Source organism: Xyrauchen texanus, chromosome 35 (assembly GCF_025860055.1).
Source record: "Xyrauchen texanus isolate HMW12.3.18 chromosome 35, RBS_HiC_50CHRs, whole genome shotgun sequence".
NCBI lineage: Eukaryota > Metazoa > Chordata > Actinopteri > Cypriniformes > Catostomidae > Xyrauchen > Xyrauchen texanus.
Genome location: NC_068310.1, coordinates 18556404 through 18579094, shown reverse-complemented (window position 1 = coordinate 18579094; position 22691 = coordinate 18556404). Strand labels below are relative to the sequence as shown.

At 37.9% G+C, this 22691-nt stretch overlaps 1 protein-coding gene across 2 annotated transcripts in view; it reads left to right on the top strand.

Moving 5' to 3' along the window:
• The window catches only part of LOC127628973 (plasma membrane calcium-transporting ATPase 3-like), a 110606-nt gene extending 90322 nt beyond the window's left edge, over window positions 1-20284 (top strand). Inside the window, exons 20-21 of one of the 2 annotated variants that reach the window (XM_052105973.1) lie at window positions 1882-1968; window positions 16278-20284. In XM_052105973.1, coding sequence (XP_051961933.1) covers window positions 1882-1968; window positions 16278-16685 — 495 coding nt within the window. In that variant the 3' untranslated portion in view covers window positions 16686-20284. Of the gene's footprint in view, window positions 1-1881; window positions 2036-16277 lie in introns of both variants that reach the window. The other variant, XM_052105972.1, reaches the window with a different exon arrangement.
• The last annotated feature ends 2407 nt before the right edge of the window (window positions 20285-22691 follow it).

Sequence of the window (22691 nt, the reverse complement as noted above, 5' to 3'; positions counted from 1 at the left end):
TGAAGTGCTTGTAAAAGTTCTTATAAGGTTTCCATCGATTCGCTCACTGCTCGACACTGAGGAGGCAAAACACGACATGCATTATTGCGGCTGGCCTCATATAATCAGTCTTCCTAATCTAATCACAGCTTTCATCCAACGTGAACCTGCTCAAGAGAGAGAACCTCCATTTCTCAGTGTTTGTTTTTGACAGAGAGTGTTTGCAGATTCATTATTAATGTTGTCTTTTACAAGATCATTGCATGTTCTTACGGGATTGCGTTTGAGTTGAATGAGGAAGAATTGAGTGGGGAAATGGTTTAGTGTACAAAGTGAGTTTCAGAAAGTGAAATATTTCTGATGCTGTTGTAGTGGAGATGTCCTCCAGAGAATTAGTTGTGTGGGCATTTATTATGTTGTGATACCTTTACTATACATTTTAAGGGAGTCGTTTACAATCAAAGCAATACAAATGATATCCTGTCTCGATATAGTATTTGTGCAAAAGAGATATTAGGGGACAATTTACAGTATGTCCTTGACAAATGAAAGGAATATTTCGGAATATTTTAAGTTTAGCTCAGTCGTCAGCATTTGAAGAATAATGTTGATTACCACAGAAAATTATTTTGACTTGTTTTATTTAAAAAAAAAAAAAAGAATCAGTCACAGTAAATTACAATGGAAGTGAATGCAGTCAGTCCTTAACCTGTTGATGTGCACCCCTCCACCCAAGAACTTATGTCACTTTGCTTAAATTAGTTCACATTATACAGATGTATCATTTGTCAACATTATGAACAATTTTGAACAGCACACTATATAGTAAATGTGCACTCATTTAAGCAAAGTAAAGTCAGGCCCATGTGTGGGGTCAATGAGCATCCACAGTAAACATCAAAATGTACACTGTTTCAAAAGTATAGCCACAAGACATGTACATTATATGTGTTAACATGATTTAAGTGTGAGAAAAATTGCTTACTAACCATATCTGTGTCAAGTTATCCAATATTGCAACGTTGTTGTGATGACAAAATAATGCTGGTAAACCCTGTAATCTGATAAACGCATTAACGCCAGTTAATCCTTGATTTTAGGACAATAAAATAATTTTCACACTTTTAATGTTTATGTCTTGTGGCTATTCCTTTGAAACTTTGAGTATTTTAATGTTTATGTTTTGTGGCTATTCCTTTGAAACTTTCAGTATTTTAATGTTTATGGATTGACCGTATTCACCTCTATTGCAGGTGACTTACTGTAACCACGATTTTTGCTTCTTCTTTTTTTTTTTTTTTTACTTTGTTAAATAAACAAGGGATGAGACTAAATTATTATTTCTGGTAATCAACAGTATCCCACAAATACTGTCGATTGAGCTTAACTTGTATTGAACCCAGAAAATTCCTTAAAGGCTTTGTATTTCTTTAATTAACAGGAAACAGTTTGCAGTTTGATTTTGTCCATCTGTTATTGGTTGAATAGTGAAAAGTTGTCTATATGACAGGTGGTTGGAAGGGAGGGTTTGAAAAATAAGAGGGTTTGGTGACTTGGAAAGTCTATTCAGATGCATGTTATGCTTTTTGATGAAAAATTATAACAAATATTTTTCTTAAGAATATTTTGGAATAACGTGCATTGATGAATTGTGTAAATAAAGCAAATCGGTTGAACTTTGATTTAATATTTCTTGACTAAAGACATACAGGCCTGAATGTGGATAGTTGTACAAAATTTAAAGATAAGTTAACTTTTCTCTCCTGTCTGGTGAGGTATAATCCCTAGCATATTTTCACCTCGTTGTACTCCTTCCTTGCTCCTCTTCTTGCTCCTATTTCTCTCTCTCCCTCTTTCTTCTGAAGTGTGTGTATATGATATGGTTCTCTCTCTCTCCTGCAGATGGAGGTAGTGAGCACATTCAAGAGAAGTGGTTCGTTTCAGGGTGCAGTGAGACGTCGCTCTTCAGTGCTCAGCCAGCTCCATGACGTAACCAATATTTCTACCCCCACTCATGTAGTTCTCTCCACTGCCAATGCAAGCAACGCGCCCGGGAGTGAGTTTCCCTGCTTTCCTTACCTGTGTCAGACACAATGCTCATGTCACACTCACTCAAAAACATGCACTCATGTCAGAAACAGTACAAAAGCTTTTATGAGTTCTGCCATACAAATGACAGCAAACATACACAAACTTAGCTTGCTAAATGGGGACATAAAACAGACTTCTATTGCATTGCTGAAAGAAATAGCTTTGTTGCTTTTGTTGTGTTTTGGTTGCTGGTTAACAGAACTGGATGCTTCTTGACTACAGAAGGTCAACCAGCTTCACCATAAAAGCCATGCTGTTAAACCAGCTTTGTTTTGCTGGTGAACAAGATGGCTAAGCTGAATTCATGCTGCTAGTTTAAATATATACAGTATGTCACTGATTCTTAAGATGAGGGACACAATATAAATGTTTAAAATGTTAGTTTTTATACAAAAATAATTTGAAATGGATATATTTGCAGACACATTTCTCAACAAACCATGTAAGAGAACAGGTTTTTTTTTATTAAATAAATACATCTGAACGTTGACATTTATTCACTTTATAACTTACACCTTAATGTGATCATGACATTTTCTGATTTATTCAGGAGTTGACACAAAGTGAGGACACAAATTTGATAAGCAGTTTGTTATGGGAAATATAATTGAAAGTTTACTTTATGTATTTTTTTATATCTAAAAATCCCTAACATTCAATTGATCTCTATTTTTATTAATTTGCTGCATTTTTAAACACTTTGTTTGGCAGTTTAACATTGTGACCTCTGAGGACAGGTTCAGTTATAGAGCATGAATTTTGAAAAAATATAATTAAATTATTTACAAATATAAGTAATAACACATTTCCTTTAGATTGAACTTTTTCAGTATTTCTATTATCATGAGTTTCTTGATTTTTAACATAATGAGGACACTATTTGAACCTTATCTCAAGAATAAGTGGCATATAATATATTATTTTAAAAATGCTAAATAATATATATTTAGCATTTTTTACATTTTCAGAAAGTTTTATTCTGCTTTATTTATTAATTGTTTTTCCAACTGAGGATTTCCCCAAAGTTTTGACGGACTTATCTCACTTTTAGGGAGTTTTGTCCCTAGACTATAGTTACATAAACACTCACACGTTCACTCAAAGCAACATACATCTCGAAGCATTCCTCCTCACACATAGCAGCACATGAAAAAAACACATTCCACCATGTTTGCAATGTTACTTTCTATCTTTTGTTCTTTGTTTGAAACCTTCTCTGGTGTCTCTCTGTGACTGAGTGGCTCTTTGCAAGATGGCCTGTCTGGCTTTGACTGATTCTGTATGGACCGCTGTTTGTGTGTTCCCCCTGAGTCCTTCTCTCGATCTCTGTGTGCTGTCTTGCTGTGTCGGGCCTTTTCTCTTGCTGTAGGGATCTTATTTGTTGCCTGATGGTGTTGGTTTTGTTTTCAAATACCTCTTTCTCGATAAGCCATTCTCTCTCTTATCTCTGTCCTAAACTGAACAGATTAACTTCAGCTATCTGAACTGTGTGTCAGAAGCACAGTGACAATGTGGAATGCACAGTAGGAAATGGCCATTTTGGGCTCAAAAAGCCCAATGGGATTTACTTGTCTTTAAAGATAAAGTGTGTCATTTATGTGCCTCTATAGCGGCACCAAATAGAATAGCAAAAACAATGATGTTTTCCAAACACTCTCCCGTCTTCCATTGGTTGGACAAACTGATTGTTCTGCCCCAAATTCATGTCATTAGTTGAACCAGTTGCTGTGCCAAGCTGGTTGAAATGCTCAAAAAAGCAGAGCAATGTTTTGTTAGCACCACAGTGTTTACACTTTTCAGGGAAATTAACCTACTAAGCGTACTTATAGTTATCTCTGCATATTAAGTTGGGATAGGACAGTATTTTTACATCGCAAAATTGACACACTTCTCCTTTAAAGTATATTCTTAAAAATTTGTCAAATCACCAAAATCAATAAATGTCATTCCAAAAATGTTACCTTTTTACTGAGATGTAAAAGATTTTTGTTAAAGATGGTCGATTATTTCTCCTATATTGAACCTGTAATGTGGTACAGGTAGAATTTAGGCATGTCCTGAGAGAATACAGAGAGATCATGGCACACACGTATTTTCCGAAAGGCTTCTGTTGTCAAGGGTGGTTTTCCAAATAGCCACAAAGCAACTGGCTTTACAGTAATAAGAGGTTCCCGATGTAGAGCACTACTATGGCATCTTAGCCTGTACAGGGGTAAACCTTCGAGTATAAGCCCTATATGGTTCTTCTCTCTGTCTGTCTCTCTCTCTCTCTCTCTCTATTACTTTTCTCCAGATTATGCATCTTGCATTTATCTATCTTGAGACTGTATGAAAGCATCTTCTTATGTCTCTGTGCTACTGTGTCTCCCTTCCACAGATCTTCACTGTATCTATCACCATCATGGCTTAAATCTCTTTTATCCCTGTCCTTTTCTCTCCTCTGTCTGTAGGCATCTGTTCTCTTTCAAACTAGAACTTACAATCTTACAAAAAAAAATTAAATTAAACATAGAAATGTCTAGATATAATACTTTAAAGGAATGCTCCAGGTTCAAAACAAGCTCAGTTGACAGCATCTGTGTACAAATATTGCGTTTACAATAATGCGTTTACAGGGGAACAGATGCTGTCAAAAGCTCTTACATCTTATACTTAACATGCACTGTGTGTTTCCTGCAAAGCCTGATTTGTCTGTCCATACTTAAAGTGAAAATGCTGTGCATCATAGTGCAAGATCAGCCAATCAGAACGTGTTTAATGTTTAATATACAGTTAGGTGGAGTGGGATTGTCGACCAATGAGATTTCATGGTCTGTTGCTGGACACGATATAACTTGTATTGAACCCAGAATATTCCTTTACGAGACTGATAATAAATACTTTGATAGACGTTTTTAAAAACATATACGTATGTTTTGTTTTTCCGAGTATAGCTGCTGCTTCAATGCTTATAGATTTTTTACAGCTGTTTTCCGTCTTTGTTGTATTTTTTATTTCAGGATAGAAATGATAGGATTATGAAACTCGCACATAATTTTCCTTTGTGGCTGACTGTTTTATGTCAAGCTTCATGTGTATCTGTGCATTTGTCATCACATTTATTTACTGCGTGTGGATGTGGATGCTTATGTATTTGAAATGTCTAACTCTACTCACTCTAGTCTCTCATCAACTCTATTCATCTCTTAATTTTTGTTGTTTTTTAAATGTTAACTTTAAACATTTTATGTTTAAACACCATTCTGTGATCCTCACATTAGAAATTAGTCAGTAAAACCTTTTTCTTACACCTTGGTTTTACAGAACTTTACTTTTTTAGTATGTTCATATTTTTTTATATATTTTAATAGTGAATATTTATCATGGATCTTTCAGAGCTTGAAAATAATTTCATTAAAGGGAAGTAACAATTAGATGGAAAGAAAAACTTACATTTATATCAAACATTTATCTCAGCTCTCCAAAAACATGCCACACAAATGTTTGTTTAAATATATTTTATAGATCCTCGGATCAAGTTTGTTTTCATTTTAGGTTTCGTAAAATGGGTTCACATTCTAAGCCAGAGGTTGACAAGAGGCACAGTGCTGCCACTGATATATATTCATGTTTATCTCCAGTTTGTTAGCTCACTCATGTGCTCAGACATTTGCCTTGTACGGTAATGGTTCACTGCACAACACAGACGCTCATGATCAGAAAGCAAGTTAGTGGAAAATACATTCTCGTAGTGGGAAGGTCCAAGTGAGGGTAATTTATTAGAGCTTTCCTAATCCCTGAAGCTTTGATGACTACCATCTGATAACACAAATTATATTAATAGTCTGTGTCACTGTGTGAATTCTGCCATCAGATAGAGGAGATGCAGTATTATACAGTTCATTGCTAAAGGATTCAAACCCTTAACCAACTCACCCATTTTACTGAATTATAGACCCTACAATGAAATTTTGTTTAGCAATAAATTGGAATATTGTACAGATTTTTCTGTTTTGGAAGGGAATTGGTATTTTAATTCACCAAAGTGGCATTCAACTGATAACAAATTATAGTCATGACATTACTGATATAAAAACAGCACCATCACTACTTTACAAAAGTCAATTTTGATCAAATCTATACAGGCCACATTTGCAGCAGCTATCTCTCCAACTCCTTATCCTTGAGTAATCAAGCTAAATTGCTAATTCGGTACTACAAAATCACTTGCCATTATATCAAACACAGTTGAAAGCTATTTGGTTTGTTAAATGAAGCTTTATATTGTCTTTGTGTTTGTTTTTGAGTTTCCACAGTATGCAATAGACTGGCATGTCTTAAGGTCAATATTAGGTTGAAAATGGCAAAAAAGAAACAGCTATCTCTAGAAACTCATCAGTCAATCATTGTTTTGAGGAATGAAGGCTATACAATGCTTTAAAGTGGCCAAAAAACTGAAGATTTCATACAAAGGTGTAAACTACAGTCTTCAAAAGGACAACTGGCTCTAACAAGGACAGAAAGAGATGTGGAAGGCCAGATGTACAACTAAACAAGATGATAAGTACATCAGAGTCTCTAGTTTGAGAAATAGACACCTCACAGGTCCTCAGCTACAGCTTCATTGAATTCTACCTGCTCAACACCAGTTTCATGTACAACAGTAAAGAGAAGACCCAGGGGTGCATGCTTTATGGGAAGAATTGCAAAGAAAAAGCCACTTTTGAAACAGAAATCAAAAACAAAAGGTTATAGTCGGCAAAGAAACACAGACATTATAACACAAATTGATAATTGGAAAAGAGTGTTATGGATCTTAACTATTGATCTAGCTTTTGTGGGTTCAGCTTGACTGTAAGGTGCGTGAGAATTGCCCGATAAGACAGCCACATCTTTGGCAAGTGCTACAGGAAGTGTGGGGTAAAATGTCACCTGAGTATCTAGACAAACTGACAGCTAGAATGCCAAGGATCTGCAAAGCTGTCATTGCTGTATGTGGAGGATTTTTTGATGAGAACTCTTTGAACTCTGAAAAAAAATTCAAATTGTAATAGTAATTCTTCACATTATTAATGTCATGACTATACATTGTGATCAGTTGAATGCCACTTTGGTGAATAAAAGAACCAATTTATTTTCATAAGAGCAAAATCTGTACATTATTCCAAACTTTTGACTCGACCAATGGTGTGAGTTCAGGGCGGGACTACCTGACAGGGGCTTATTCAGTAACCAAAATAATGTTTCTTTTTGCAATTCCGGTTTGGTGCTGCTAATGGTTCAAAAATTACACACTTCAGCTTTAGTTATAAGAAACAACCACTAAGAAAAAGAAGAACATTTGCAATACATTCAACAGAGGCAAATTATCACTTTGATGGAGCTATTGAATTCAGAAGATTTACAACTTAGTAAAGGCATTTCAGTGGATCATATAAAGTTCTCTGGCTTGTATGGTAGGGTTTCACAAAAAAACAATGGAAAGTATGTCTGGATTATACAGAATATATATATATATTATAGTAGCCCAGTTGCAATGTGGCAAATGTTTTTTTTTTAAGTTTAGTGTGCCATATAAAAATCGCTGCCCACACTTAAAAAACAGGGATTAGGCATTCATTTTAAAGTGATTAATTTTCAGTTTATTGCTATAATTTAAAATGCAACAGAACAAAAGTCCAGTGTCAGAGTCTAGGTACATTTCAACGATGCTTTATTATATAATACATTTACAGTCATTTACATTTACACATTACAAGTATTTTTTCACAACAAACAAATTAAAGACTGTGGCAGTAGGGGCGTGGTCAAGCACCCGTCCGGGAGAGGAACACTGGTGCCGAAACCCGGGATCCATTTCCAAGTGCATCCAAGCATGGAGAAAGGTCGCCCCATAGAGTCCTCCCAGCTGGCGGAGGTCCTCCAGTCCCTCGCGACGTTACATCAAAGCCACCAGTGTAAGACCCTCATAGGAAGGAGGACACAGGAAACGAGGTTGTGAACTAAAGATAAGGCTTTTAAATGACGTATTCTCTCACAGAGATTCACAATAAACAAAACAATATACAAGCGCACTGGGTTGGCTTGTGGGGCTCTCTCTCCCCTGAGGCTCTGTGTCTGCTTTTATGCCGCTCTCCTCGTGCTCACTGGAATTAGAGACATAATTTAGCTCAGGTGTAAGCGCCCTTACCGCTTTCCTCTCCTGGACGGGTGCTTGACCACGCCCCCGCTGCCACAAAGACATACAGTAAAGACGTTTAGATATATTGAGAATTCACAACATTATTTGATGAGCTTCATTATTTGCCCTTTATCGTGAGTGAAAATTGGTCAGTGTCTTTCCTATTGGATGCAGAGCACTGATTGCTCTTAAAGGGATAGTTCATACATTTTCTGTCATAATTTTCTCATCCTCATGTTGTTACAAACCCCTTTGACTTTCTTTTTTCTGCAGAACACAAAAGGAGATATTTGGCAGTCACCATTTACTTTCACTGTATGGAGAGAAAAAATAGGTAATAGAAGTAAATGGTGACTGATGGTAACATATTTTTTGTTCCATGGAAGAAAGTTATATAGGTTTGGAACAACATGTCGGTGAGTAAATGTTGACAGAATTTAGATTTTCAGATGAACTACCCCTTTAATATGTTATAATGCTTTACACATAATTGAATCTAATAAATAAATAATAAATAATAATAATTAAATCTAATAATAAATAATCTTTCCCACAATGCAAACTTAAAAATTCAACATGATGTAATTATTTCTCACTTTCCATCACAGTTTTGTTAACTACTTCCTCTCCTTTCCTGCATCTTATCACTGTTTAGCTCTATTTTTGATTTCAAACATCTTTGGGCAATATTTGTAAAAAAAGTCCTTTTTTAGTTTTGTTGAAATTATAATTGTAATTATAAATAGTATTTTCTTTTGAAGGACAACGTGGGGGACCCAGTGGATAATAATCTGGCATGTTAGCATCCAGAGCAAAGAGAAAATCAGTTCTAAAAGCACACATTTCAAAAAGTGGGCAATATACTCGAATGTTTACATGTATCCATGCAAAAAAAAAAAAAAAAACACACACACACACAAAGAAAGAAAAAAGCTCAAATTAAATCAAACAACAAAAAGATTTGTCAGTTCAAATTTGCATGATATTTTTTCTTAGCAACAAACAGGCTCTTTGGAAAAAGAGATAAGCCCTTAACCAAATTCTAGAACGACCCTTCCTGTTTGTTTGTTTGTTTGTTTGTTTGTTTGTCTCTTGTGAATTCTTTCTTGGTCATTTTAGCTTCTTTTCCTTTGCTGGGTGAGTGTTGGAATGGGTGTAGGGGGGTCTGTACTGGCCTGTGGCCACAGCAAAGGATTGTACTCTTAAATCTCCTTACTTCTAAATATACACAAAAGAGATGCATGTGTATATTTGATACAACTGCATTTGATTTACTCATACAGCATGAGTTTGACTGCTGACCATCATGCTTTTAAGTTTTTTGTTTGAACTTGAGTTTTATTTTGTTCCTGTAACATGAGAATGAGACAGCTGCACTGGAATGAGCACAGCACGCTGTGGATTGTGCTTTCTGATTGGTTCCTGTGCTTCTTCCTCTTTTCTCTGTATTCCAAGACAGAGGCTGATTTCTACGACTATTATTTCTCTGTCATCTGCTCTTGTCTGCACTGCTGCATGCTGAAAGATGCTTGCACTCTCTCTCTCACTAAATATGCTGTTCCACACATTTCTACACATCCACAACGGTATCTGTCATCTAAACAGTAATCCAGAAAAGTATCCCTTACAGAGATATATAAAAAAAAAGAATTTAATTTCAGAGATATGATACTGTAAAGGTCTGATCTATTTGTGCTGATAAGGTGACTTTGGCAGAAACCAGAGATGTTGTGTCCTTGTTTATTTTGCCTGCTCTGTTCTTGTCAGTGTGATAGTGCTTGTTAAGGTCTTCTGTCACATCAGTCTGTGTCATGTAATCAGTGGCTTAGTGCCAGGAAGTGAAAAGCCTCAGCGAAGCCATCATCCAACTAGATGATGTCTTTTGAAATTCTATTAGATTTCCTCTGGCAGACAATGAGATTTGAACCTAAGGAGCAAATAAGCAATATGGTACGAGAGGTAGGGCTGTATTGTGAATACAATTTTGGGGAGAAATTTAGAAGTATTGCAATACTTTACCTCACAATACTGTATCGATATTCTAAAAGCAAGAATCAATATTTAGTTACATTTTTCAATTCAATACTTTTGGGGGAAAGAGATTGAGCACCACTCAATCAAGCAAGAGTGTAAAAAAAAACTTACTGCGGTATTGGGTTATAATTGCACAAAGACCCTGAGTCCAATTTAGAATAATGAGAAGAACCAATTTAGAAGTTGCAAAATTTTACCTCACTCAAAACTCTTAGAAATTTAAGTTTTATTCATTTAAATTTGGTAAAGATTAATTATTTTTATGGAATTTGATGGACTTTTGTTTTGAAATTGAAATGCATAAATCTTAAAAATAGGCTAAAATATTTTTTGAGTGCAATACTGTATCAATATTGTAAAGGCAAGAATCTGTATTTTTTGTAAAATATTTAACTAGGGCTGTCAATCAATTAAAAATGTTTATAAAATAATTTGCATGATGTGCTGATTAATTAATGTTTTGATTTCTTACTATTTCCTCATGTGTCAGATGGATGCTTTTGGAGTGTCTCACGTTGGTTGTGTCGCATCTCAGTGGTTTTCAACATCTCTAATCATTAGTGCTGTTTTTAGGGCATTGAGTCATCTTATACAGTTTGTAACTAAATTCAAATTCTAAATTCTGTTGAGCTTCGTTTAGCTGTCTTTGAGAGCAAGAATGCATCATCTGTGAAAGACTGTGCTGCCTGCTCTCGTGGGTTTGACGTGGTGCGTTGTTTAAAAAAAAGTAACCTTTATTTTTCATATAATAAATCACACCGAATTAATATGTTAAATCGACAGCCCTATTTTTAACTTAAATACTTTTGGAACAAAAGAGATTGAGCCACAGAATTGTTAATCACAATACACTAATTTTAAAGAAGCGTAATATTATTGTTTAGTGTTGCAATATTCTAACGCTAAGAATAAATATTTAAAATATTATTTAAAATGTCAATATACACTAAATAGAAAGGATCACATTATTATTGTATCTAGATTTCATAGCAACCAGATATCAATGTAATATGGTATTGCCAGGTCCCTGCTGATTCCAACACCTAGTCACGGATAAAGAATGTTCTTTAGGATGTTGCACAGCAGAATATTCACAATAGCATCTCATTGAGTGCCTTCTTGTTAGTGAAACAGAATATATAAAAAAAGTAATTAAGTGTCATTCTTCCAGTAGAAGATATCATCCCTGACACAACAAAATATTGTTATGCCACAACAATAACAATCCCTGCTATACAGTAGGTGCAGCACAGTAATATGGTGGACATGTGTCGAACAGTCAGCTTTCACAACCGGTCTGGAACTATCCATTTTATAATTTTTATATTGTAGCCATCGTACTACTGTAAGATATTGATCTTCAAACTATTATTAATTCAATTTCAATTAAACCATGATAGTAGAATACTAAACAGAAATAAAACTCTGTTTGCTATTCAGGGTGACACTAATAAATGCATAGATAAAATTATGAGATCATTGGATATTTAACACACCTCAGCTATAGTGTCTCTTCAAAGCCTGTGACCTATTTTCACTCATTGACATTAATTGACACCATTGGCTGATGGCCGCATTACGCATGTTACATCCATGGCTACATTTGTGACATCACGATCACATGACTAGAGTGCCATTTCTTCATTACCATACCTGAGTTGTAGCCACACCCATGAATGCTGATAGTACTAATAAGGTATAAGATGATGAGTACATCATCACTGCAGGCTGTGGGTATGGGTGTGTCCTTTCTCCATTATGCCGGCCAGAACCTCAGCCATGCATTTGTATATTCTGCATTTTTCACTCCATCTGATGTTTTGCTTAGCACTTTGTTGCAGATCCTAACCCACTCTTTTTTCAATTGGCAGTGTGTCTATGTGTGTATTAAGACATCTTCCTGATTCTGTCTCTCTGTTTGGATCACTATTTCAGTTTACCACTAATGGGTCAATAAACACATGGCATATGTTTTGTATTGGCTTTTTTGGTAGTTTGTGCTTCGATTTGTCTCTCTGTCTGAGGCTTGGTGTGTTTTCTGTTTTGAGGTTATGAGAATGTCCATATTTTTGATGTGTGATGTTTGTGAACTGAGAGCTTGGGGCCATTTCCTGCATCTTTACCATTTTTATTTATTTTGTTTGTCATCTTTCTTTCTTTGAGAATCTCTTAAGATCTGGTTGTGCAGCTTTAGTGTAAAGCCTAAGCTTCTACATATTAGAATCTAAAGGATGAAAGGTGCAGTGTGTAAGTGCCATACCAGTAGTAGCATTAAACAGAATTACAATCTGTTTATTTGAGTGGCCCAACATAGCAATATTGGCTTGTTGTAATATGGTTCAAATGGGTAAGCAGGAGGCGGGAACTGGCTGAACAGTCAAAGTTATATTTAATGAAACAAAAAGACACAAAACACAAACACACACATGGCAGCTGTGTGTGGCTCTCTCTCTCCTGAACTGTTGCATTCGACTCTGCCTTATCCCTCTCCTCGGCTGATTAGCCTGAGGGCGGAGCCTGGCCGTGGTCTGCACTCCTCCTCGTCACACTCCTCCCTCATTTGCCTTAGGCCGGGGAACCCCCGGCATGATGTACATCCCCCTTTCCGAGGGGAGACGTTGCTCTTCCGGCCGCGCCTGCTGGCAGGCTTTCCCCACCTTTTGAGACCAGGGAGGGAGACAAGGGGAGGGAAAAGAGGAGAAGGAAAGGGCAAGGCGGAGCGACAGTGAGAGAGAGAGAAAGGAGAGAGAGAAACAAATTGCTCGCCGGTTCCCTGACATGCCGTAACCTGGTCCTTGACCCCTCCTCCACCCTCTGGTGGATGACAGCCGCTCTTCCCGAAGTGGACCTGAGCGAGTCCTCCGACCCCTGGCAGATGGAATTCCCCTCCGCATTCTGGCGGCCAGTAGCGAGCCCCTCAGCCCCTGGCAGTGGCTCCACTGCTCCAGGTCCAGCAGCGAGCCCCTCCCCTCGTGGACAGCGGACATTCCTCCATGTCCAGGCGGCCGGCAGCAACTTCTCCATCCCCCAACAGATGGCCACAGCTGCTCTTTTGGGTGGGTCGCAGTGCCAATGACTCCACAACAGTGCATCTCTCCTCCTTCCCGGGCTACGGCATCAATGTAACACAGTTCAAATAGGCATGGAGGAGGCGGGAACTAGCTGAACAGACAAAGTAATATTTAATGAAACAAAAAGACACAAAACACAAACACACACATGATAGCTGCATGTGGCTCTCTCTCTCTCCCATACCGCTGCATCCGGCTCAGCCTTATCCCTTTCCTCGGCTGAATAGCCCCATTGGGGGACTCACAGCCCGGTCCCACTCTCCTCCTTGTCACATGGCTCAAATAATGGAATGAGATTGACAAAACAATAGAAAATGCGTAGAGTGTCATTAGTGTTGGCCTCCATATATCAGCTGCAAAATATCATGGGGGTCGACTATTTTTACTTGGTTTACTGTTCTGAGACCCTGTGTGGCCCCATACAGGGTCTCAGAACAGTAAACCAAGTAAAAATATAATATAGACATGGGGATGGGTTTTTCACTTGGGGTAATGTACTGAGGTCTATGTGGAGAATATAATATAGACATGGGGATGGGTTTTTCACTTGGGGTAATTTACTGAGGTATATGTGGAGCTTTAACATTGGGGCCCAAATATGATAGACATGGTTGGCTTTTTGGACTCATGGCACCTAACAATAGAATTTGAGGCAAACTGAGGCAAATTTGGATTTACTTCATCATTCAGCACTGCACAGTATGGCTGTACTCGACTCTGCATTTTGGGGTGTTTTCCACTGTGGATAGTACCTGGTACCTGGTACTTTTTTTAGTACCACTTCGGTCGAGGTTCCAAGCAAGCCGAGCCGATACTAAATGTGACGTTAAAACCCTGCAGATCACTGATTGGTCAGAGAGAATCTATAAGATTGATGACAGGTTAGCTTACAGTTGTGCGTTATCGAGCTAACACAGTGATATCCTCGTCTGCACTTTGGTGAATGATTTCCCAAACTCTGCTGTTTTTTTAGCTGTATTTTGTCTTGCTGCCATCAGCCTCTTTTGAAACTAATTTGTCGTCTTGCTGTGAAAAACAGCCACATGCTGAGAACCAAGAACACCATTCCTTAGATATCCGCCATTGCTCCTTTGTTGTGTGTTTGTGTCACGTTTATTCTGCTTCCAAATATTTGGCTCATAACTCTTCCTGTCATACACTCATGAATGAGGTGTCAAAACAACCAGCTCAATGAATAGAGGTTTGCTTTTGGATGTGAAACACATGTGAGAAAATCCTGTACATTTAACATTGAAAAGGGATCAGAGTGATCATTTCTCCAGATTAGAATGTCATAGACATTTCGAGGTGGGCTAATTTGACTCGGGTAAGTAAGCAGTCTTTCAGTATCTTCCTAGAAACTGGCTAAATATGCTCTAGCAACCGTATAGCAAAATCCCCCAGCCATATCTCAGCACTGGGACACTGCAGAGACATGGGGATGGACTAATTTGACCTCAAGGCCCTTTGAGGGCCCCTGGAGGCCCCTAGGTGCCCAGCAATATCTCAGCACCAGAACATTGTAGAAGCATGAGGACAGGATTTACTTGGGGCGGTGTACTGAGGCCCTATTTGGGACATTGTGGTGGCATCTAGTTATTTTTGCAGTTCACTTTGGTGTCACTTGTATGCACAAATCACACACTGTACCTTTAAGTACCAAAAATGTTTTGTGTAACTACCCAAACTAAAACACATTTACTAACCAATTACAAACTAAATTTGGTTGAAGCTCTGTTTTGTGTGCAATACAAAACACATTAAAGGTGGGGTATGTGATTTTCTTTTTTGACCATTTTTTCAAAATAACTTGAAATCCTATTCCTAACCCACTTACTGGCTGTAAATTAGAAGCACTGAAATGAAAATTAAGCAATTTAATCATCTGTGGAACGGGCAGGACTCGAAAAACTCCAGCCGATCATTTTCAAGACCATCTAGAATCATTGGACAGAAAATGTGTCAATCAAACGGTCGTACCATGCCTCCCTCCCCCACCACCCTGGCGCGTGTGTCCCGTTCGTCATCAGCTGCTTTCAGATGGAGCGGCATTTACTACACAGAGCTGTAGTTCATCACTGACAAGCTGGGCAATTTACCCTTCATTATCACGGCCCAGCTTGTTAGTGAACTACGGCTGTGTAGTATACGCCGCTCCATCTGAAAGCAGATGATGGCGATTTACTAATCAATGAATGCACTTTATGTTATGTGCTTTACTGACGAGATGCGCATAACAATCTCATCTGATAACGTTATATTGGTCAGCCCTATATTTAGCCATAAACTTCGGTGACAACCAGGACGTCCAATATATTTTTATATATATTATATATATTTATACAATATATATTTACATTTCAAAAACATCAATTTTCTAACAATACTAATGATTTATGTGACTGTTGAATGTTAATAATATCTGGTGCAACTTACCGCTGAATGTTGTGCCATGTTGACGGTCTTAGCAGGTAAATGGTGACGTCATGCAGAAACTCCAACCTATGCTAGCCTGGCTCGCTCTCGCGCATCTGAGTTTTCGCTCGTGCATGATTGCGCGTCCATGTTTTTCGAGTCAGGGCCAGCGTTGGAGGAGAGAAGGTAGGACCTTATGAGTTGTGTATTTTCAAAATCTGCCGGCCGTTTTGCAAATCACATACCCCACCTTTAAGTGAATGTTACATTTTGCAGCAACCTGATCTTGAGCTGTCTGTTTATTGTAAGGCATGTTCAGAACAGTTTCTATTGTGTTTCAAGTACATTCTACCAAACATGCACTAAAAGATTTCTTTGCTCCCACTCTTCTCTCTCTTTCTTTCTCTTGTCCTTACATTTCCTCTCCATCTCCCTGTTGTTTCTTCTTCCATTTTTATCCCCACCCTCTTTTTCTGCTCTTTTCTCTCTTGCCTGTTCTGTGCTTTACACCCTCTGCTCACATCTAGATGCGGGTGGTGAAAGCGTTCCATAGCTCCATTTATGAAGGAATGGAGAAACCTTCATCCAGGAATTCCATCCACAACTTCATGGCGCACCCCGAGTTTCTCATCAATGACAACATTCACAACATCCCACTGATTGACGACACAGACACTGACGAAGAATCAGAGTGGTCGAGGCATAACCACCAATTGCATCCGGCCTTCCGAAAGCCCCCTCCTCCTCCAGTCCAGAGGTCCCATCCACCGCCACGCCCCTATCGCCAGTACAGCCTCCCCGCCACACCTAACTGCAACAACAACGCCATCGAGAGTGCTATCTACAACCTAAACATCCCCACAAGCCCCAATGGGCACTGGACATCCCCCTCTCGACAGCTCTACCCCCTCCTCACCCTGGAGACTTCTCTCTGACTGACTCCAGATAAACCTAAAAGACTTTGAGGATGCAGTTGTGTGAGTCATGCTGGTGGGGGAGGCACCTATGGACATGATATAGGTGGTTGACCCCATACTCACTGAGCAGAAGACAGGGTCCATCACATTACAATCACTTACCCTTACAACTACCACCATCCACTACAATCACTAACACTCCTCGTGTTTCAAAAACAACTAAGCCCACATGCAACTCTCCTCTCACTGTGTGGAGAGGAGGCCAGTCTGCTGTGTGTCTGGAGTTCCTTTGAACGGACCTAAGGTGAGGAATCCAGACCCGATGGACTTTTAGTGGTTATTTAGTGCAGGTGACTACTGACTTCTCAGAATGCAAAGGAATATTCTCAACAGGTGGTGTAGGGGTCCATTCACTTAACTTTTTTTGGGGTTACTAAAGTCAGTATGATTATTATCATGTTTTTACTTACTATTTCAGCCATCTTCATGAGTGCTCAGATTATCATTGCAACATCACAGAGTACAATTTGTAATACTCTATGACCAATGCTTTATGCTATGATTAGCTTTACAAACATTTATTTATTTATTCATTGGTTTATTTATCTATTTATTTATTGAGATCATCAAAAAAATCATTTTCACTTTATCTATTTCTCTCTCTCTATGTGTCTGTGTGTGTGTTATGTCTGTCCTAAAAACATAAAAAAGTGACAAAAAATAAGCACTAACAAAGCAAAGATTATATAAATTTGAAGCTTAGAATAATTTAATTATAATGCGTCTGCTATTAACAAAAAGAAGACAAAAACATTGCAGCGCCATTTAACTTTCTGTTGCCCGATCATTGTTTTACAAACATTTAATGGAAAAATATAATTTTAGCTTATTATTTCAGGACAATTTGTAGCTTTACTCTGAGTGAGAGGAAGCATTTTTCAATACCATGAGTACTGATATTTTAAATATTTACTCTATATGTTCTTGTTTAAAATAGGCTACAGGGTAGAGGATTTGGGCAAGCCCCTCTCAGAGATACATTGGTTGAAGTGGTAGTCATTTTGATGGTTTTCCATCTTAGCAATGGCAATCAGCCTTAAGACAAAATAGCCTTTGTTAATATGTATTACCTTATTCAAATGAGCTGACTCAAAGTCCTGGTGATTTCAGTGGTATTGCCCAGACTCAACATTTAATGGTGTCTTATATTTCTCTTTTGCTTTAAAGCCATTGAAATCATGCTGTTTAGAGGACACCAACAAATGCATTAACCCTTTAAACATTTTCAAATAATCATATTTGCTCAGTACAGGCATACATGTTAGCCCTTTAAAAACATTCATATTCACACTTGCTTTCCTCATATGGGTCAAATATTTATCAGATTATGATAAATATCTATGATGAACTCATACAGACTGTGGTCAGAGGGCATACACGATTGTAGGGTAATCCATCTTATACTGCCACACCTTAGTTAATGAATATCAAAGATACAAACGATGGACAATCTGTGAGGGTATCATTACTTTTGCACAATATCAGGTTTCACTGTTTTGGGCAAACACCCAAAGGGTGGTGCATTCAGAATGATTGTGATGTTCACCATGGCACACTGTCTGACTATTGGTCTCTATGATTCCAGAGAGGACATTGTAGAACAATATGTTTGCACAGAACAATGATCCCATTATATAATGACATGCATGATCAATTTATAGTATGTTTGATTCACTTACATTCTATCTACATTCCTCTGATCAGTGTACCATCAGGGGTTACATCCTAGTACATCCCATAATCTTCTGGGTTTGTACAGTTTTGATCATACTGCTAAAGTCAAAGCATTGCAATGTAGACTGGCACTTATGCAACATACTGCCCTGTCCACAGCTCTGTGAAATATGCTTAACGACATGTACATAAGGATCTAAGAAAAATACCTTTATCTGTATAGAATACTTTTCTAGATTGTCCAGTTTTGAGAAACTGGCAAATATTGAAAGCTGACAATGCAAGCATGAGCCTCACTAGATCATGTCATTGCATTGGTCAATCGTGTCTGTGCAGAGCATGTTGATATCATAGCGCTCTTCATCGTCATTGTTTGACTTCACTTTTGTCTGTCAGTGCTTCACTGTGTCTCTGTCAATGCTTCACTGTGTCAACAGTTGGTGGATACACATTTCTCTTCCCAGCGCATCTGTGCTGTCGTTTGTGTGGGATTGTCCATGCTGATTTTCTCCTCCTGATTCTCTGCCCTGTTATAAGGTATTGAGCCTGGGGTTGGAGCAGTATCACGCTGCCAATCTGACTACTAAATGCCATTAGACACACTGCTTAAAATGGGTTGACCCATTCTACAAAGACAGAAAATGTGTTTATTTAGACATAGATGGAAACTGATAATTAAAAAAAATAATAATAATTCTGTTCACCCATTTTAAGCAGTTAATAAACTTCTTTCTATGTATGACTGTGTCCAGCCTTTCAATGAGTTGATCATGCTCAGACAGTTCCAGTGGAGTCTCCTTTGGGGAGAGCGCTGGCAGGTCAATGAGAATGAACCCATTTAAAGGCACAGACGCAACCAGCAGACCAAAGTGGTGGTCAGAGAAGATGGAACTTGATTAGACCACTGATCCTGCTAAACATATATGCATAATAAACAAACATTTCCTAACCTTATCTTATCCTCAGTAAAGTTTTACTACCAAAATAGGCCTCAAGCTACGCTTGTCTCTGAATAATTAGAATTTAAGTATATCGAAGATGTATACCCCAGTCTTACAACTCTCCAGACAGTGATGATATATATAACAATGGCATATGTATGGTATCCCTCCTTTCCATCAAAATTATCAGCCACTTTATCGAGACTTGGAATCCTGATAGAGTGAGAGATACATATATGTATATTACGCATACATACTGTATATATCAATTTAAAAAAAAAAAAACAGGTAAATCAAAACTTTATTGTCTACCTTCATTTTGTTTCATCCTGTTGTAGAAATATCATGCAAGATAAGGTGAAAAAAATTTAATGTGAAAAAGAGTAAATAATATAATATATTTAATATAAAAGTTATAAATTATTGTACAACTGCACCATCACTGTACATCTTGCCAAAATGTGCACATGTGCATCTTTTGTTTACGATTTAAGCACTTTTTTATTTTATTACTTTTTATTGTCTCTTTCTTTCTCCTTTTGCTTTTTTGTAAAGAATCAAAATTGAACAGCTTGTACATTATAATGATTATTATTATGACTATTATTACAATGATTTTTAGCAATTTTGTCTTTTTCCAGCAGTGCTCTTTTAACTGATGGAAAAAAAAACAGACAGTTGCACATTCTCCTGAACATACACATACTGCTCTACAATGGTAAAAAATTATTAAAAAAAAAAACAGAAAAAAAAATTAAACTATTAAATATATTAATAATTACCTGCCTGTTATTTAAGAGAAAAAAGTATCTATCTATGATGAAAGAACACAGCTGTAAACTGTAGACTAAACTGTATGGAAATCTAAGAATTTACTGGGAAAATAAGTCAACTCTTTTTGTCTGTATAAAAAATCTAATCAAAGTATTCTACAATAATAACTTTGACCAGTGTCTGTGGTTGTGTTTCATTGTGTGACTGATTATTTCTTTGGCCTGATGAAATTGCTTTAACAGGACTACCTTCAAATCTCTCTCTCCCTTATCAGAAATTTTAAATCTTTGAAATATGTAATAATTATGGGTTAGGGGGGACCTGGGTAGTTCAGCGGGTATTGACGCTGAGTTTGAATTCAGGGCATGCTGAGTGACGCCAGCCAGGTCTCCTAAGCAACCAAATTAGCCTAGTTGCTAGGGATGGTAGAGCGGTATAAGATGCTGCTCTGCCTAAATGCGCCACACAATGTTAAGATGCGCGGAGTGACGGTCTTAATAGCGGAGGCAACTGAGACTTGTCCTCCGCCACCCGGATTGAGGTAAGTAACCGTGCCACCACGAGGAACTATTAAGTAGTGGGAATTGGGCATTCCAAATTGGGAGAAAAGGGGATAAAAAAAAATAACAATTATTATGAATTAAGATTGAAGACCAGGGTCAGATCATGGTCCCACGATGTCCCTGGGTACATGTCTTTGGAGACACAGTAACGCTGTCCCATTTTTGGCAGTTTAAAGAGGGAACATCACAGATACAATCTTGATTTTGAGCTAGAAATGTTGTAATCCTCATTACAAGCTTCACATGACTAATGCATAACTAAATGAAGGCATAGAGTAAATTATTTTTTAAAAATACATATAGAATTACTTTGTATTCAGATACTTGGCACTATTATATAAGATGTTGCTTTTGTCACTTATACTTGGTAGGCTACCTAAAATAATTGGGGGGTATTGGTACTGCCACGAATTGGTAAGAGGTTGTGATCCTCTTAGTTTTCCTTTGGACAGGTGATCCTTTCACTTGTACCTGATTTCAAGGTCATCTGCCTTAGGAGTGGAGGGAGGTATACTTAGAGAGACCAAGGTTACAGTTCATTAATTAACTTTAATAAGTTTGTTTAATTTAGGCCTTTTAATGTGAGGCAACGTGTGCCCTGCCTCTTGCCTCACTTTCACCTTCTGTCACAGTTGTTTTTGTTGTCGACCTGATGTGTTGGAATGGAGGGACAGATTACCAATGTGTAATTGATCATTAATACGGCAGTCGTGACTAAATCATGAGTAACAGAGATATGACTGTGTGACTGCCCAAAATTAGGTGACGAAAAACTGGATAGCACAGGCTCACAAGGAACTTATTCGCCCAAGACGGAGCACTTGAATTAAAATTAAAGGGAGAACTTGGAATGCCCATTATGACAGATGTAGAAACTATGTTAATGCGACCCTGTGCACTTGATATGCACCAGTAAATTATTCAAGTGTTATGTTGTCTTGGCAATGCAGTTTTTACACAGAATTGTTAGAAAGCATTTTCATCAAACTAAAACCTTGTTAACACACATATTGTGGAAATCCTTTTAATACAGAGAGTATTTTAATGTTTCCATTGTAAGTGCCTCACTGTAACCCTGATTTTTGCTTTTTTTTTTAAAAAAAGGAGGGATGATTCTATATTCATTTTAGTGGTAATCGACATTATGCCTCAATTGCTGTTGATTGAGCTTAACTTGTTGTATACTTAAATATTTTATATATGTATGTATACACTCACCTAAAGGATTATTAGGAACACCTGTAAAATTTTTCATTAATGCAATTATCTAATCAACCAATCACATGGCAGTTGCTTCAATGCATTTAAGGGTGTGGTCCTGGTCAAGACAATCTCCTGAACTCCAAACTGAATGTCAGAATGGGAAAGAAAGGTGATTTAAGCAATTTTGAGCGTGGCATGGTTGTTGGTCCCAGACGGGCCGGTCTGAGTATTTCACAATCTGCTCAGTTACTGGGATTTTCACGCACAACCATTTCTAGGGTTTACAAAGAATGGTGTGAAAAGGGAAAAACATCCAGTATGTGGCAGTCCTGTGGGCGAAAATGCCTCGTTGATGCTAGAGGTCAGAGGAGAATGGGCCGACTGATTCAAGCTGATAGAAGAGCAACTTTGCCTGAAATAACCACTCGTTACAACCGAGGTATGCAGCAAAGCATTTGTGAAGCCACAACACGCACAACCTTGAGGCGGATGGGCTACAACAGCAGAAGACCCCACCGGTACCACTCCTCTCCACTACAAATAGGAAAAAGAGGCTACAATTTGCAAGAGCTCACCAAAATTGGACAGTTGAAGACTGTAAAAATGTTGCCTGGTCTGATGAGTCTCGATTTCTGTTGAGACATTCAGATGGTAGAGTCAGAATTTGGCGTAAACAGAATGAGAACAGGGATCCATCATGCCTTGTTACCACTGTGCAGGCTGGTGGTGGTGGTGTAATGGTGTGGGGGATGTTTTCTTGGCACACTTTAGGCCCCTTAGTGCCAATTGGGCATCGTTTAAATGCCACG